General features: G+C 36.7%; 2 protein-coding genes across 4 annotated transcripts; one reads left to right on the top strand and one right to left on the bottom strand.

The window, feature by feature from the left end:
- The first annotated feature begins 6,837 nt into the window (after positions 1 to 6,837).
- On the top strand, positions 6,838 to 14,445 carry LOC104823471 (protein WVD2-like 2). Of its 3 annotated transcripts, none has more exons than XM_010555068.2 (8): positions 6,838 to 7,082; positions 7,228 to 7,280; positions 8,259 to 8,629; positions 8,864 to 8,946; positions 9,048 to 9,141; positions 9,293 to 9,364; positions 9,735 to 9,845; positions 13,706 to 14,445. In XM_010555068.2, the coding sequence occupies exons 3-8, from the start codon at positions 8,264 to 8,266 to the stop codon at positions 14,081 to 14,083; spliced, it is 1,104 nt and encodes a 367-aa protein (XP_010553370.1). In that variant the 5' UTR covers positions 6,838 to 7,082; positions 7,228 to 7,280; positions 8,259 to 8,263; the 3' UTR covers positions 14,084 to 14,445. The 3 variants fall into 3 exon arrangements, with proteins under 3 accessions (XP_010553370.1, XP_010553362.1, XP_010553353.1); XM_010555060.2 differs by having other exon boundaries at positions 7,228 to 7,304; XM_010555051.1 differs by lacking the exon at positions 7,228 to 7,280 and having other exon boundaries at positions 6,839 to 7,082.
- Positions 14,446 to 15,560: 1,115 nt separating this feature from the next.
- On the bottom strand, positions 15,561 to 17,658 carry LOC104823462. Its single transcript, XM_010555039.1, has 3 exons — positions 17,390 to 17,658; positions 16,424 to 16,957; positions 15,561 to 16,163 (listed from the first exon to the last, which is right to left on the bottom strand). Exons 2-3 carry the CDS (start codon positions 16,917 to 16,919, stop codon positions 16,084 to 16,086), a joined length of 576 nt encoding a protein of 191 aa, XP_010553341.1. The 5' UTR covers positions 16,920 to 16,957; positions 17,390 to 17,658; the 3' UTR covers positions 15,561 to 16,083.
- Positions 17,659 to 18,710: the final 1,052 nt, after the last annotated feature.

Here is an 18,710-nt window from a genome sequence, read left to right as displayed (position 1 = left end):
ATTCCGTTGATGATCCTTTTCTATCACGATATCATATGTCGAACATAAGGCATGGAGAAGCCATCTTATCGGATTCGACTGCTTTCTCGTTCACTGAGTTTGACTGTGCGAAATAGACGACGCTCGTCTATAGTGTGGCCACACATTTCTACAGTCTCGCTAACACGAGGGGCCCAGTGATATCTCTCTCTTTTACAAGAGGTACAAATCTCATCTTGACTATCTACAATCCAGTACATGATTCGTGTCGTACCTGATACACGCCTTTATAGTCCTCCTGTTACGCAGGACGTTTGACGTATTCAAAGCACACAACTCCTCATGTTGGATTTCGTAGACATCTCAGGTCACAGGATCCAATCATGGAACCGTCACATGAGATTCAAGTCATGACGCTAGTCCATGTGACAATCTCATGCAGGTCAATCCAATATTTCGTTCTCCAAAGAATATCTATGATTGTGATCGCATCCAATACACATGATCATCTTTATGACCATCTATCACACATCATATTAGTCTTAGTACATCATTGTTCCCACAAAAATATATGACTAGGGAATTTAGTATTGTTCATAATAATACATGGATTTCACAACATATTATAGTATGCAAAACATGTATTGAATCAAATACTCATCCATATAACCATAGCAAGTGTCAATACATCGAATGTATCATAATAAAGCTCATACAACAGTACATCATAGAGCACTAAGCCAACGTTTGATGTAGAAGACTGGCTTGCACTCCAAATTATTCAAGGGATAATTTGTGAAGAAATTTTTGTCGAAATCTCTGAAGTAGACACCACGAAAGAAGGTTCGGATGTTCTACACATAGGAATATATTATCATTAAAATGGTTATGATTTACTCTAAGTATTATACCTAGAATATTCTATTGTATTTTGCTATATATTAGCACGTATCTTGCAAGACATCAATAATAGAAAAACATTCTTTTATGTGGTATCAGAGTTTCGATTTTTGTTCTAGATATTTTTCTCATCAACAATAATGGTTAAATCCTAAAGCGACAATGAAGATGACGATGATATACTAAATCCAATAGTATTATCGCCTTAAGTATTGTCTTGCATTCCATTTGCTCTTTTTTTCTAGTTTTTTTTTTCGACGGTTGTGTTCATCACCGTCACCCTAGCCAATGTGTTACTTCTTTTCTCTTTTTCGACGACATCCGTTTATCGACGTCAACCTTGGTCGTTGTGAGAACTTTAAACTTGGTTTTTAGTCCCTTTCGATTGGAAAACTCCGATCATCAATCAGCGTATTTACATCACTTTTTTCCCTCCGGCGGCCTCAATGCTAAACTATCACGCATTATTCATCACGCTTTTTGTGCCCTTTTCATTTTTTTTTCTCTAGCCTAGCCACTATACACATTGCAATTTTTTGTATTGTCGACCTCCTTGTCGTGAAACTTAACTCGTGCATATGCGCCGCACATCCGTGCCACATCAGTCTCTAAGATTACAACTCTTAAGCTCCTAAACGTTATCAAGCAACATTGACTCAAGTTTGAACTACACCACCACGTGGAAGATGATTAATACGATCACAATTTCAGTTTTTACGTAACAAAATTGAATTCATCATAGATGATTCATCTTGAGGGGGCATATAGGAAGATGTTATCATTAATATGGTTATGATTTGCTCTAAATATTATACCTAGAATATTGTATTGTATTTTGCTATATATTAGAATGTAATCTTGCAATCATCAATATAGAAAAATATTTCTCTATTACTACAAACCGATTATCACGGAGATACGCGAGAGCAAAATAGATCAGACTCTAGAGATGTGGAAGCAGTTTTATGCAATACAACAAAATGAAAGTGAATCTTTTAGAAACTATATTAACCGAATTAGAGAGCTAGTCAATGAGATGGAGGCTCATGGTGTGGAGATCTGGTTGAAGTATTCAAATATTATAAGCAATCAAAGAGGCAATTACCATTTCTTACCATATATATATTGTGTCGTTGTAATGATATGCATTTGCCATATTATTTTATTTTATTTGTACTTATTATTGACTACAAAATACATATAAATGTAGTGCATATTTTTTAAGTATGTGAGCATAAAGGAAAATATTTCAATTCATCTTCTTCATCTTACGATCTTCAACTTCTCTAAACATATAAACTATGTAAATCTACACTACAAACTACAGTTTTTAAATCACGACATAACTGCAGAAAACAGCCATGACACATTACAGCAACGTAGGACAAAACATCTCTTGTAAACCTTGAGTCACATATCAACAGATACACGCTGTTATAATAGGGTTTATCACTATATGTGTAAGTCAATTTAATAATAAAAAATGGAGAAAATCGAACCATCTGTTCAAGGTTTATTTTTATAAGCCGGAAGTTTACCAGACATTTAATCCAACTAAATCTTCAAGAGGACCGAAGAAGTCCGGGTGAATGATCCTCCTCACGCTTGGATTTGAATATAGGATAAGAATATGTTTTGCATGTTCTCTTACCACTAGTCTTTCCAAGTTTCGGTTTAAAAAAAAATAAAACCATCTGCTTAAGTTCTCAAAGAAAACTGAGTGAAAATGGAAGGGATTTTCATAAAGGGAAAAAACGAAAATAAAACACCAAAAAATTACAAAGAACTTCACGAGGAAGGAGGAAGAAGTGTGAGAAAGCAAAAACACGAAAACTTTTCCGGAAAATGCCTTTTCAAGGCAATTTCAGAAATGGGCCAAAGGCCCGATGGGCCGGTCGTGAACCTATGCCCAAAATATTTCTGTGATGGGCCGTGGCCCAGCAAGGCCCAATTTAGGCGCGGACGATCCTTTGCAAGCGCTCGCACCAACTTCTATTCATAATGGTCTCATATGTTCCCTTTTAGGAAAATAATACGAATATATATACATATTTATAATCAAAGATAGAAATTTTAGATGAAATTATGGAATTAAAATTTCAATGATGAAAGTTGCCAAAATCCTATAAAGGATTTAGCCGTGAAACAAAATTAAATAATAACGAATATACCCAACAGTTGGTGGTCCAATGGTTGAGAAGTGACAAAGCTATCCTCAAGGTCTTGGGTTCGATTCCACTGGTGGAGAGGGATGTAATTTCTGGACCAAAAATGGTACATATACAAAGACTGATCCTGCATCTAGGGTGGATGTAGTCGGACCGAAAGTCCAGAAACTATCCTGGTTATCAAAAAAAAAAATAACGAATATAATATCTTCTACATAGTTGTTTTAAGACATCATCTCACCAAATTAATCACTCTTTTCGAGAAATAATTACCATTTGAAACATATAAACAGAAATTTTCATCACCACGAGTAGGGGTGGGCAATTCGGTTCGGGAATCTAGTCCTGAACCGTACCGAACCGATTAATTCGGTTTCGGTTCGGTTCGGTATTATATAAAAATACCGAACGTACGAAATTTGAAATACCGAACGGTTCGGGAATGGTTCGATTCGGTTTGGAAAATACCGAACGGTATTTTGGTATTTTATTTTTTAATTAAAAAATATTTAATATTAATAGTTAATTATGATATTTACTAATATTAAGAGTTTGTTTGCGTAATGCATTGAGATTAATGTTGAATTTTTTTCAAATTTACAAGTTCAAAACTTTTATTTTGTTGTATAAAATTATTATGTTGGATCTCTTTTCTTTTATATTATATGAATTATAAATATGTCATGAACCGTCCCGAACCGTTTCGAACCATTTTTATTTCGATTCTTATTTGGTACTTATTTATTAGTACCATACCGTCCCGAACTATCATAATACCGAACCGAATAATATGCGGTACTAATTTGGTGCAAATTTTATAATACCGAATAAATTATTTCCAAACCGAACCGTTAAAATTCTGAACCGAATTCCGAAATGTCCACCCCTAGCCACGAGACGTGAGATGCATTCTTTTGGCATAAAAAAAGAAGAAGATGCAGTGCAAATGTAAAAATATATATATAAACAATTTTAAAAATTATAAAATAAAGTAAAAATGCTTAAAGTTTAAACAATTTTAATTTTGTCAGTCGTTAGGTATAACGGTTAATCGAAAGTATACATCATTTTGATCCTTGTCATCATATTTTTTTTGTTATTTGTTTTTGTTTTATTTGTTGATAATGAACATTATAATTAGAATTGACCACCCACATACGCTATTTAACTATATTTTGATTTAATTACTTTTATATTTAATATTTTAGATTTTATAAAAAAAATTATTTCTTCGTTATTTTTTTTATTTGGGGGTCATATGGAATATTTGGCCAAAATATTTGAGTATTGTGGGTGGTAGTTATAAATAGAACCTTCGTTTCGATATACATATAAATATATTCTTATTTAGGTTATCAACATTATATTATCAAAGGCGTGGAAAGTTGCAAGCTTTATGAATGTGTTCGGTATATTATGTATATATATATATATATATATATATATGAATATACATAACTTATAAAAGCTGAATATAAAAGTCCACTATACAGTGTCATTCGTAATCGTATTAGTGCTGAAAGTTTCTTACGAAACAATATTTTATATGAAAACACCCAAAACTAAATTTAAATTTCTAAAAGTACTTTATTCAAATTTGTAATTTTTTTTTTAAAGAGGGTAACCTCTGTGACTACCTACCCTTACAAACGGAGACGCACTGGCCACCACCCGCGCCTAACAGTCCCCATGGACCTCAGTCCGCCAGACCTGGCCACCAGGCGCGCCTAACACTCGGGCCGTAGTTGGGCTTAGGCGCCTGCAGGTCAAACTCCACGCCCACGCGTACGAGCCTGCAACACACGCGGAAGAGGTAAATCAGCCCATTATGATGGGCTGACAAGCGAGCAGGTCAAACGCAAGGAAGAGCGATGAGAGGATTCGAACCCTCTACCTCAAGGTGATACACCCTACTCCCTTACCACCTGACCTGGCCCCGAAGGGCACAAATTTGTAATTTCACACAAATCTAATTAAATCCTTATCTCTTCTAGGTATTTAAATATGTATTTTTCTCTCTTTAATTGGTTCCTTATTTACATAAAAATATTTTTTATTTAAAAGTCTAAACATATAATTTAGTAAATAAAATTAAAATTTTCTGAATATTTTTATAAAATAAAGATTTTTTTCGAGTTTGTAAGTACATAATTAATTACCAGCGTGTGTTTGTGCATTTAAGTATTTATATATCGTGTTAGTCATTTATTATCCCGTACCGAGGAAGACAAAGTGGAGGGCAGTTTCGTCATTTAAAAAGATTATCCCGTACCGAGGAAGCAATCTCCGACAGTTACGGCCACTTGATAATGCTGACGCCGTCAGTTGACGCCGTCCATATAGAGAGAGTCAAAAAGAACAACTCGGTCCAAGAAAAGCCAAAATCAAAGCATCACGGTGATAATGACATCCAAAATAAATGATAACCAGAATGATATATACAAATATATATATATATATATATATATCAATTCTATTAATTAACGGTGTTCTTAGTAATTAATTACTATCAAAAACTGGAACATTCATTGCAAATTTCCTTATGTTTCATGATTACATTCGATATAAAATATAGAAATTTTTTTTTGTGTTATGTATAATATTCAATATGACGTGAATTGGTAACTTATATTCTGTTTTGGTGATAATCAAATATAAGTTTACTAATGGCTCTCCAAAACTGAACATTTGTGCAAATTTCCTCATCTCGACCACATTCATTGTAGATATATGTTTTTCTTTCGTCGCCTAACATTCGCTACTATACAATAATAGGTATCGAAGAGAAGGCACGAAAGAAGTGTTTAAGATGGTTTGAACATATACAACATAGACCGATAGATGTACCGGTTAGAAAAGTGGAGAGTATAGGTATAGGGGTGAGAAGAAAATGAAGAAGTAGACCTATACTTACTTAAGAACGTGTCATTAGAAACGATATGGAAGTGTTGCAGACTCCGAAACAGTTAACCCGAGATCGAAATGAGTGGAGAAGAAGGATTCATGCGGCCGACCCCAAATGAACTCGGGACGATGTTGTTGTTGTTGTTGCTTTATTTATTTTAAAAATGATGGTATTTTGGATAATTTAAAACTAAACGTACAGTGCATTATGAAAATTTTTCTCTCTTTTCTATTTTGATTTTAACATATATTTTTCTCCAACTGTGACTCTATGATCCATATAACCAGAAATATTGTGATATCACATGTTGTTCTAATTGGTAATAACGTATAATTTATAATGTTTTTATTAGATGATTAGTGAGATATATAAGTGACGAATATAATGAATTAGTGTGATCATCATAAATTTAATATTAGAATAAATAAAATTAACATGTGACCAAACTAAATTTCTGATTATATAGATCATAAAGTCATAGTTGGAGAAAGTTATGTATTGAAATCAAAATAATAAAAGGATGGTATTTTTGATATAACGTATTTGCAAACAAAACAAAACAAATGTTGCAAAAATGTTTTAATTTTTTTTATATATATTTCATTAATTTTTTCTACTTTTTAGTGCTTTGCGCGTGAAGGATATATTTTTTTGCCATCTAACATTCAAACCAGACAAAAACGTTTTTGGCTCTAATTCAAAGATTCAAAAACAAAATGTGTCCCGTGTCTGAAGGGTGACGGCGTCTGGTAAAAAAGTTCTACCGTTAACTAACACCGTCAAGACTTTACCTTCCAGAAAATGGATATAAACAGTGGCCCTCTTAATAACGGAAAACGTGATTGGTTTTTTCAATTATTTTATTTCTTCTCCAAAGTCACAGCGAGCTAAATAAATGGAAAATCATCGACAGAAAAAGAAATGTTTGTTTCCTGAGAAAATACACCAACCCCCTTAAAAAAAAAATACACCAACCCCATACCAAGCATCTCTAGAGAGAGAAGTTGGAGGGAGGGAGGGTGTTCACGCTTGTTCTGTTCCACACACAGAGAGAGAGAGAGAGAGAGAGAGAGAGAGAGAGAGAGAGAGAGAGAGAGAGAGGAATTTTGGGACAGATCGGAGCAAGAATCGTAAGAATTTCTTGACATTCGTTTGACTTTCTCTCTTGGATTTTTTTTTCCTTTTAGCGTTTTGTCATTCTTGTTTTTTTTAAATAAAAATTGGTCCATGGGTTGCTGTTGTTTTGCTATTTGGAAATTCTTGTCTTGGAAACAGGTGCGGAAATGTGGTTCGATCTGTACAATGTTGTCTGCATTTTGATCTCCTGGGTTGGTGTTCTTCCGATTTCCTAGGTTCTTTTCTGTTTATTTGATTCTTCTCTCAAACCTCTTATCGTCTTTGAAGAAAACTGTTTCAGTTTCAGATGTTTCTATCTTATTTCTCTATTTTTCGGAACAGGAACTTGGTTGCTGGTTTGGTATGAATTTTGGTAATTGTAACTAACAGTTTAGGAAGATGTTGTTGTTCCCTTCTCATGTTCTACGATGAAATAGCCATTGTTTTAGATCTTGGTTATATTCTGGGTTCCTGCTTTTGTTCTTGATAATTTAAAATCCATTGGCTCCGACAATACCGAAGCATTAAGGTTTCTCTCATTTAAATAACTCAAGATTACAATTAATCCAACAGCCATAATTCATCATGTCCTGTGGCTGCTTAATTGCAATCCCTTTTCTGTTTTGGTGTGTTTTGTGGGTTCTTATTACGTTGTAGTTTTAGATGATTTCCCATGTTCTAAACTATACAATAAAGTTGAAACACAGAGCAAAATGAGGCATTAGGAAGCTTCTTCTGCTGCATGATAAATTGGGTTCCATCCAAAGGGGCAGCTGGTCTTGAAATCTTGGTGGTTTTGTTCGGATTCCAGACTTGTTAACGTTTTTGTTTCATTGTGGCTTCTTGTTGGAAGTTAAAAATATGATTTTGTTTCCGGGTTTTTATCCAAAATCGAAACAAAGGAAGGAAGAGAATTCATGTGGCCGCCCCCAAATAAACTTGTCATTTAAGGCGTTGTTGTTGTTGTTGTTTTTTGTTTCTGGGTTTTCATTTCCGGTAGCTTCATTTCTTGAACGTTGGTGTATCTTGTATTCCCTGTAACCTTTTATTAACCATACACAGGATCATGAGAAAGGTGTATTCTTGGATTGTGCTTGTTTCTGTGTGAATGAGACAAATTTTCTGGTGACTGTACCCTTTTTTTTCGTCATCTCTGTTTCATTACTCAGTGGACATCTTTCTTGGTGTAGAGGTAATGGGGAGAGAGCCTATCGACATACACATGGATAAGAAGTCGAACAAATTTGCAGCACATTCGAATAGTTCATCTGATGGAAATAAAATCCATGTTTCTCCCAATAAATTGGAGAACAATACTGAGGCTAATGATGCCAATGAGAGGCATGAAGTTCTTGGTGTTAAAAGAACAAATCTTGAGGGAAGAAACGATAAATCTGGATACCAGAAATCTTCTGATGATAAGAACCGTACTGTACCAAAGCCATTTGCTCTGGCAACTGAAAAGCGAGCTTCTGCCGTGCCACATACTGCAGGAGTTGATAACACTTCTTCAGGAAACTGTAACATCTCGAACTCTCCCACTGCATCAAGAGGTTCACAGGTAATGAAGCTCATGACTTTGTATAATTTATTTCATCTCTCCGCCTTGCGTATATTTTTTTCGAGATTTGGAAGTGGTTATTCTTTAGATAATATCTTCAATGTCATGTGGATCTTTACCATGATTTGATCAGATTTGCGAACCTTCCTCACATGACGATTACCGAGCTTCTCTCTCGGGTGATTGTGAAATGGAACTGATAAATGTTTTCACTTTTTGTGTTTTTGATTTTAGCCCAATTCTCCGATCACGGCTAGGAAGTCAACAGGATCCAAAAAGCATCACGACGAAGAAGATAGTTGGTCCGTTGCTTCCTCGTATCCTCTCCATGAAACTAGATGCTCACATACACAAATTTGTTGTAGAGAATCACTATCTATGATTTTACGCCTTTGATGATCCTTAACGACACATATAGCTCAGCTACATCCACGAAAACGGTTAAGCCCAAGATTACGATTGGAGTTGCTCCAACATTTAGGAGTACTGCACGGTTGGAGAGACGGAAAGAGGTACATAATCTGTAACTATGAGATACTTTTTTTAAGAGAACTCTATGCTTTGTGCCATGTTTCTCCATCACTTTAGAGAGGCAATTTTATTTCCATGCTTTGGTTCTGTTTTTCCATCACTTTGCTAATTCTCTATATGATTGAGTTTCAGTTTTACCAAAAATTAGAGGAAAAACACAAAGCACTCGAGGCAGAGAAAGAAGAGAACGAGCAAAGACTTAAGGTACATACACATACGCATACACACACACATATATATATATATGTATAGTAGGTATCTATGTTAATCTGTGTCTGGTTATTGCTTTTACGTGCATGATAATTCCGTTCTCACACATTTTCTTGGGATAAAATAACAAAGAAAATGTGCTCCATCTTGTTGAAAAATAGCATAAAGCAGCAATTACCGATTATGCATTGTGTTTCATCTGGCATAGAGCGATACGGTTCTTGCAGGTTTTCGTGGAATGGTATTTAATTTATGAAGAGCAAGAAGCATTAGTCACATGTTAGATATTATGCATGATAATCTTGTTCTTGCTCATTTTGTGGGGGAATAATAATGAATGAAATGTCTTGCGCTCCTTGTTTAGGAAGAACAAGAAGCAGCAATTAAGCAGCTCCGAAAGGGCATGGCTTACAAAGCTAACCCGGTACCGAGTTTCTACTATGAGGGCCCTCCCCCAAAAGTCGAATCAAAGAAGGTACAACAACAAAAACAACTGTGTCTTCACTGCTTCCTTTTATCTGTCCCACTTTTAAGAAACTTCTTGCTTGTCCAGAAATGACAAAAATGTTGAATTCAGTGACTTGATGCAACATTCACATGAAGGCCGGATTCCTTTTCCTTCATTAAATGAGATGTCATCTTCCCCTCACCGACGCTAAACTAACCCACATGCCTCATTCTTTCTTGAAATTTTTAGATTTTGGTGTTGTCTCTCTTTATATTTGTGAATAACTTCTCTCGCGCTTTTATAGTTAAAAAAATCGCCGTTTTCATAAATTGGATTGCCTTTGTCTCTGTTGAAAGCAGTGATACCTTATGTAAGCTCTTAGGCTTTTTCTTTATACTTTATAAATATATATGAACAAGAAGAGAGGAGGAGAAATACTCAAAATACTCCTTTGTATTTCTTTTCTTGTGTTTTTGTTGTTGTTGTACTACAAACTTCAAACAACCCATATATATACTACACCATAGATCATTCTAGAACTACTAATAAATATAGTCTAAGTACTTAATTATTTGAACACAAAATTCTAAACTCTTTGAACACATTTTTCTAGAGCACAAAATATTAGGAACAAGTTTATGTTCCAACAGAACTCCCCCTTAAACTTGTTCATCCTTTAGCTTTGACTCCGAGCTTCTTCCGAAAGGGTTTCAACTTATCTTTCACTTTGATCCACTTCTTCTTCCTGTTAACTCCTTTGAATCCAGCAGATAGACAAAAAATAGTAAACTCATCATCAAACATGGATTCTATCGGTTGAGTTGTATCATAAATCTCCTGAATGCTCTTCATCTTTCTCACGGGTGAGCTACTAGAATCGCCATTATCAAAACGGTTCTGGATAACTCGGGATGGTGAATTCTCCTCAACTTCTTTGAGAATGATCCTCTGCAATTGATTGCTACCATTCCAATCCCAACTCTTCTCCTCATCAAACTCAACATCTCGAGACATTATGATTTTCCGAGTTTCGGGATTATACAACTTGTATCCCCTGCAATTTTCACCATAACCCAAAAATATGCATTTCTGACCTTTATCCTCAAGCTTTGTTCGCCTTTCTTCCTGCACTTTTGCATATGCCACACACCCGAAGATTCTGAGATGATCAACTTTCGGTTTTCGTAAGCTCCAAGCTTCCTCCGGTGTCATGTCTTTGATTTTCTTCAATGGAAATCTGTTCAACAAATAAACAGCACATGCAACAGCATCTCCCCAAAACTCCTTAGGGACTTTTCTCTCATTAAGCATACATCGGACCATATTCAGTATAGTCTTGTTCTTCCTCTCCGAAACTCCGTTCTGCTGTGGTGTTTGAGGCATGGTAAGCTGATGAGAAATCCCGTGTTCCTTGCAAAAATTCTCAAACTCATTTGATATATACTCTCCTCCACGGTCAGTCCGCAAGTACTTGATTGGGCATCCACTTTGTTTTTCCACCATACTCTTGAACTCTTTGAATTTGGTAAAAACTTCCCTTTTCTCCTTGAGCATATAAATCCATGTCTTTGCACTGTAATCATCAGTAAATGTCAGGAAATATCGATTACCTCCATTCGATGTGGGATTGATGGGTCCACAAACATCCGAATGCACCAGCTCAAGGGGACATGTCGCGCTCCATGACTAGTATGTCGGAAACGACTTCCTCTGCTGCTTTCCCATAACACAAACTTCACACAGATTGTTAGGAGCTGCAATCTTGGGTAACCCAATCACCATATCCTTCTTCTGAAGTAATTCTAATGCCTTGAAATTTAGATGCCCATATCGAAGATGCCACAAAGTTGAATTATCTAGAGTCGTTACCTTCAAACACCTCGACTCATTAAAGCTCAGTCTCAATGGAAACATTCGATTCTTCGTCATCTCCACGGTTGTGATCATTTGGCCATTTTTGTCTCGCATGGTTAGAGACATATTCTTCAACCTTACATCAAAACCTTTCTCCAACAACTGGCCCACACTCAACAAATTGCTTTTAATATCGGGAACATAATAGACATTCGAGATGCAAACCTGTCTCTTGTTCGGGAAGGTCAGTGTGACTTCCCCTTTCCCTTGAATTGGTCTCTTTGAAAGATCACCAAAGGTGATATTGCCAAAGTTCTTTTCGATCAGTTTCGTGAACAACTCCTTTCTCCCGCACATATGGTTGGATGCTTCCGTGTCAAGATACCATGTAACAAATGGTTCTGACACACCGCTTGGCTCGACCTCATTTTGTGACAACATCAACACTTCTTCTGCATCATGATCTTCTTTATCGACGATATTGACTTTCTCTCCACCATCATTGTCAGGATTATGCCAACATTCATAGGAATAATGTCCAAATTTCTTGCAAGTATGACATTGAATCCAAGATTTATCATACCTTCCTCCATTATTTCTTCCAAATCCACGACCACGACCTCGGTTCCAATTTTGACCTCGACCACCTCTTTCGCCACGGCCATAGTGATCAGTTGTATTTTCTCCATCATCATTACGATTGTTGGTCGGCACCCGATGGTTTGGTCCATAACCTCCTGTCCGTAATTTTCACCTCTTCCTCTTCGGTTTTGATAACCTCCTCTCGATTTTTCGGTCTTCAAAGAGAGCTTTGCTTCTAGCGCATGCTCAACAGATTTTTCTTCTCCTTTTCTCCGATTGAGTCTGTCTTCAAACGTCTTCAAAGAACCAAGAAGTTCTTTCACCGTCATTGAATCTAAGTCTTTAGATTCTTCAATCACAACTGCCACGGAATCAAATTTTGAGTCAAGGGACCTCAAAATTTTCTCCACGACCCGAACATCCTTCAACGTCTCGCCATTTGTTGCCATTTGATGAACAATGGTGATTACCCGTGAAATGTAATCCGAGATCGACTCGGAATTCCCTTGTTGTAGACTTTCGAATTGCGATCGTAAAGATTGCAACCGAATCTTCTTCACCTTATCGACTCCTTCATAAGATTTCTTTAAAATTTCCCACGCCTCTTTGGACGTCGTCGCCGAGGCAATAAGCTCGAACGTTACTTCATCGACTCCTTGATATATTGTGAACAACGCCTTCTTCTCTCTCTTTTCTAGATCTTTGTGTTTCTCCTCTTCATTCTCCGGTACTGTCTCCGATTCGACATAACCGTTCTCCACCATGTCCCATACATCATGGGATCCGAGAAGAGCCTCCATTTGGATACTCCACCTACGATAGTTGTCTTTCGTAAGTTGCGGAACTTGCGATTGGATCGAACTCGTCGACGCCATGATATCCCGGCTCTGATACCACTTGTAAGCTCTTAGGCTTTTTCTTTATACTTTATAAATATATATGAACAAGAAGAGAGGAGGAGAAATACTCAAAATACTCCTTTGTATTTCTTTTCTTGTGTTTTTGTTGTTGTTGTACTACAAACTTCAAACAACCCATATATATACTACACCATAGATCATTCTAGAACTACTAATAAATATAGTCTAAGTACTTAATTATTTGAACACAAAATTCTAAACTCTTTGAACACATTTTTCTAGAGCACAAAATATTAGGAACAAGTTTATGTTCCAACACCTTACTCGTGTTCTAGTCTCATGTTTACTTAATAAGGGGTTTCTAAAACTTGTAAATTTCCGTTTCATGACCTCAAGTGACAGAGCCATGAAATCATTGTGAAGAATAATGCACCATTCTATTCTTCTTCGGTGAAGTGTTTCCATTGCAGTGAAACGTATACAGAAACATTAGCTGTGTACATAGTTGATGGTATTTCTACGTCGTCATAGATTCTTTTCCCTGTTTGAATAATGTATATTCATTAACAATCTGTATCTTCATTTGCATAGTTGCCACTGACTCGACCCAAGTCGCCGAACCTGAACCGGAGAAAGAGCTGCAGTGACGCAGTTAACTCACAGTGTCAAGGGGAGAAGGGGAAGCATTGTGCTCGACACCGCCACAGTGTGGATGGCTGCAAGGAAGATTCCCGAGCCACCAACAGCCCGAGATTCATGGCTCGGGTGAGCAACAACAGCCCGAGGACTTCCAAGACCAGCGGGAATCGCCGGGGAAAATCTGTGAAGGGCTCTCCAAAGTCTGCTCCTGAGAAACTCACAGCAGCAGAGACAGTGACAGCTCGGACAGGCGATGAAACAGGCCAGAAGATCATGGGAGAGACAGGTGAGATGAATGGGACCGCTTCTTCTGGTGTTGCTGTTCTGTGATGAAAGGGAATCATGCAAGGCTTAGACTGTTTTGACTGACATGGAGACTAAGAAGCAAGAAAGGGTGGCAAGAACAAGATCTGAAGTGCCCCAAAAGAAAATGAAAAAGAGAGGGGAAAAAAACAAAAACAAGAACAAGATCTAAAAGTTTCCATAATTTTTGTGGGGCTTTTTTTTTTTTTTTTTTTTTTTGCAGATGGATTGATCTGAAAGTGTTTGGGGAGAAACACAACTGCTCACTTCTTGTTTGGTTTCTTTTGTGTTCTACGGCTGAAATGACTGCTTAGTTTGGTTTGAGAATTGATGCGAAATTGTATATTATCAAGGTTGTATGATAAATATATTGTCGTCTTTGTATTGTTGTTATTATTGAGCTTTTGCTATTGAATGTGATTGCGGTTAGATATTGTAGGCTGTTTGTGAGAATATATATATATATATATATACACGTAGTTTTGTTTGAGTGGAGATCATTTTGGTTGATAAGGTTCTTATGAACTGCTAATTTTAAAAAAAAAAAGTTTCTTAATTGTAAGTATATACTAATTTTAAATGTAGAATATGTACAAGCCTTTTTAGTGTATTTTTTATTACATAAATATTATCCGAAATATTCATACAAAATTGAAATACCGGACGTTTTTCAGTATTTAAATGCAATAATAATTTGGTCAAAACATCAAAAAAAACTTCAAATTCTAGAGGTTAGGTAGAAAAACGTAAATCCCTAATAGCAACCGGAAAAATTATAAACTATTTTATTTTGCCCTTAAAAGCATGTGTTATTTGAACTATATAAAATTAAAGTAAAATAAAGTGTAGTAGTGCCCTTTAATATTAAATTATTCATATAATATTTATTGATGCAAAGTGGTAATTAGGTGTTGTGAAAAAAAAAAAAGATGCACACCTTCAGAAAAGTCAGCGCCCCAAGCCTTTGACCAACTTTTTCTAGTCATTTCCTTTCTTTATAGCCTTTTAACGACAGAATCGTCGATATGAGTGTTATTATATCCGCTCGTAATTTACTAAATATCTACCATAGAAAATTAAATCATATATATATCTGATAAAGAAAATTCATTCATCTTCGACTCAATTACATTTTCCAAAATTCGGAATTAATCTTTATACCGTAATTAAATTGCATACTTCTTCCCCAACGATCACTCAAACATAGAATTTGGGATAAGAACATCTCAAACAACTCCGATTAGATGAATCGTAAATATATTCGACAAATGAATAAATAATTCTCGGTCATATTCTATAGCAATCGATATATAACGTATTTGGGATCTAAACGATTTTGATTATATTTTTTCTCAATTCTATAGCTAATATTTGTGACGGAAATATCCGTCGTTAATTGCATTTTTTAGTGAAAATGCGAAATTGGATTTTTATTCATCTTTCTAACATAAATATAAAAAAGTCAGGAATTAAAAATGCTTGTTTTGCCTCAGAATGCAAAAAGTAAGTTGGATGAGAGTCATTATTTACAACAACAACAAAATCTGCCTTAGTCTCAAATTTTTCTCTCCAAGAATCATTAAAGGGGCAAAAATTACACCAGGAAAAAAAGAAAGGGAAAACAATCAAACAAGTAGAAAAAAAAAAGACACGAATGGCGGCTATTCCTTCCCTGTTGCCAAAATAAAATTAAAATTTTCAGAATAACCCCTCTTCATTTTTCAATTTTGCATTTTGGTCCCCAAACTTTGACGAGTGTCTCTCTTTTTCAACCTCTCCTCTTAGTTCCCCTTTCCTAGAGACGGTTCCCGATCACATCGCAAACGCCGATGAGAGCGGTTGATCGCAAACGCGATTATACATCTGGTCGCCCCTTTAACTCTCTCTCTCTCTCTCTCTCTCTCTTCAAATCTCTAAGGACATTATTCCGTTGTGTGTAAAAAAAAACAAACACTTCTCTGCCTCTCTCACTGTACAGATCCATCACATCATAATCCCACACTTACTCATGTTTTTGTCCGTAATTCTCAGAAGGATTGCATGACAGAACATGCAACGGCTTGTGCCCAATGCCTCAGCCTTGTTTTCACCTGTTGAGGATTGTCCCCTAAATCACAATCACCACGTAAAAAAATCAATTACTATAAAGTTAATACACAGTAATTGCATCCAATTTACCCAATTCAAATATCTATAACCTAAATACATTCAAATTTCTAAATTCTATAACTGCATTAGATCCATAAACTCAACTGTTTAACTCAATAATACCCGATTCTCTAAAAACTCTTTAGATTACTTCAACTGCTCTAAACCAAAGCCGCAGCATAAATGTATCCGACACGTACACAAACGAATGAGCCGTACCAGGTGAAAGAATTCTTAACGGGTCGGAGTCGCTCCTAGGGCTGTCGAAGGAGGACGACCGGTCACCGAGAGTCGACGACGAAGATCCTCCGCTTCCGGGAGTGGAAACCGGCGAGATTTGCCGGTTCACGGCGAAGTAGAGATCCAGGGCAGGCAAAGTGCTCGTGAGTCGTTGCCCTTCTTCTTCGTTGAAACCAAACCCTAATTCTATAGAGCCCTTGAGCTCTCTCAGATCCTCGTCCGTCAAGTCGCCGTGATCCGCGTCCCCACCGCTGCCGCTGCGTCTGCGTTCGGGGACGAGCATCATCTGGCGGCGGCGCCGCTCCCAGGCGATGTCCCGTCTCGTCTCGCACATGGAGAGCTGTTTGGAGAGGCGTTTCTTCGCCTGAAGCCTCGGCGGATCCAACGGCATATTCTCGAGCTCGTCCGCTTCTGATTCGTATAATGATGAGGACGAGGAGGTTGACAGGCTTAGGGCTTCGCCCACCATCACCATCTCTTTTTTTTATTATTGTTTCGGGGTTAGTTTTCTATCTACATGATTATAAAATAATTAATATTAGTTTGGTTAAGAATGTTTGGAACTAATGAAACAACGGTGTGAAAGATTCAAGAGACAAAGTAACGGAGAAGGGTTAGAGAATCATAGGTTTATTTCTTGTAGGGTATAACCATGCCCTAATTCGAAGATCATATAACAAAAAAAAGGGTACTATCTAGGGTTTTGTACTCTCAAAGACGTATCAAAACCAAATCCTTTAAACATAGAAAATACCAGAAGTTTAATATTTCATGTTTCAAAATCATGTCTTTTGAACAGGAGTTCAAAATCTGCGCAAGTTAACCTTGAAACAAAGATTTCGTCGCAAACTTTACGCAAAAAAAAAAAAAGAAGATGCCTTGCGGTAGAAGCTAGGGCTACATGCTTGGTTGCCGTGTGGCAAAAGTTAAAGCCATTGTACTTACCTGAGGCAAACTACGGATAATTAGGCCAAGCTGATTAGATACGTTCCCTCTCTTCGACTCTAGATCTTTTCCTCCGTCGTCTTATTCCTCTTCTGCTGCTGAGATTGACCGACCCAAACACACCGGCCGACCGCAGAAAAGTGAAGGATGGATCGAGAGAGATTGTAGGGTTTAGAACCCCGAATCTCTCTTTGTGAGAAAGAAGGAAAGAGAGAAAAAAAACTATTCTTTCTTCCCCGGGAGGAAGAAAAAGACGCGAAGAAGGTTTTTTCATGTTCGGGTTTTGTGGTATATATACACACAAAGGAAAGAGGGTTTTCTGGTGAGCTTCAATGGCAGGAAATAAAGAAGAAGAGGGGAGAAAAACAAGGTGCAAATTTGAGCGATGGAGGTTTCAACCGTTCATTTCTCGATGGTTAAAAGTAGGTTAATTAATTTGTTTTACGTTTGCCATTTTTGATGGATCCTCCTCCTCTGCTAAATTCTTGGCATTGTTGAGTATTTTATGATTCTAGTGAGAGAGAGTATACAAAAAAAAACACGGTATCTCGTTTTTTTTATTTGGAATAACAATATTTCCAAAATTAGGGCATATGAATGGAAAATTCTCGTGTTATTCACAGTAAAGAATCTTTGTGTTTAAACTCAGAAACGAAAACGTTCCGACAAGAATGGTTTCGGAGCTCCGAAAACGGTTTTTCTACGCTAATAATATACGCCCAAGAACCGGGAGGATCTAAAAAAGAAATGTTATGATTGATGGCATAATGGTATACATGTACTCATAAAGTTAATATTTATGAACTAATTTAAATAATTATACCTAATCTCAGTGAGTGAGTGAATGTGCTACTAACCGCCCTTGCACCCAAACAAAAGTGAGGCATTTTACTAATTTTAGTTTCCGGTGGGATTCTTGGCTTCTGGCTTCCGTCACCATCGGGAGAAATCATTGTGTTCTTGGAAGGATCGTCCCACAAATTTCGGGGCCCTTATGTATTGCAACATTTTGATCAATTACTTTATAGGGGTGGGCGTTTCGGGAAACGGTTCGGGTTCGGGACAGAATGGATCGGTTCGGGTTCGGGACAGAATGGATCGGTTCGATTCTTTCGGTTTTACAAAAATAGGTACCGATTGGGTTTTTTATTGTATTCGATTCGGTTCGTTTTCGGCATCGGTTCGGTTTGGTTCCGAGTTTTATTAAAAAAATGATAGATTTCCTTTAAAAATATTCGGTTTTTCGGGATTTTTAAAATTCGGTTCGGTTCGGTTCCGAGAAAATTCGGTTCTCTAAAAATAGTACCGTTCGGAAAATAAC

Source organism: Tarenaya hassleriana, unplaced genomic scaffold (assembly GCF_000463585.1).
Source record: "Tarenaya hassleriana unplaced genomic scaffold, ASM46358v1 Cleome1, whole genome shotgun sequence".
Classification (NCBI taxonomy): Eukaryota; Viridiplantae; Streptophyta; class Magnoliopsida; order Brassicales; family Cleomaceae; genus Tarenaya; species Tarenaya hassleriana.
Note: the sequence above shows the minus strand (reverse complement) of the source record. Positions and strands in the feature narration are given on the sequence as shown.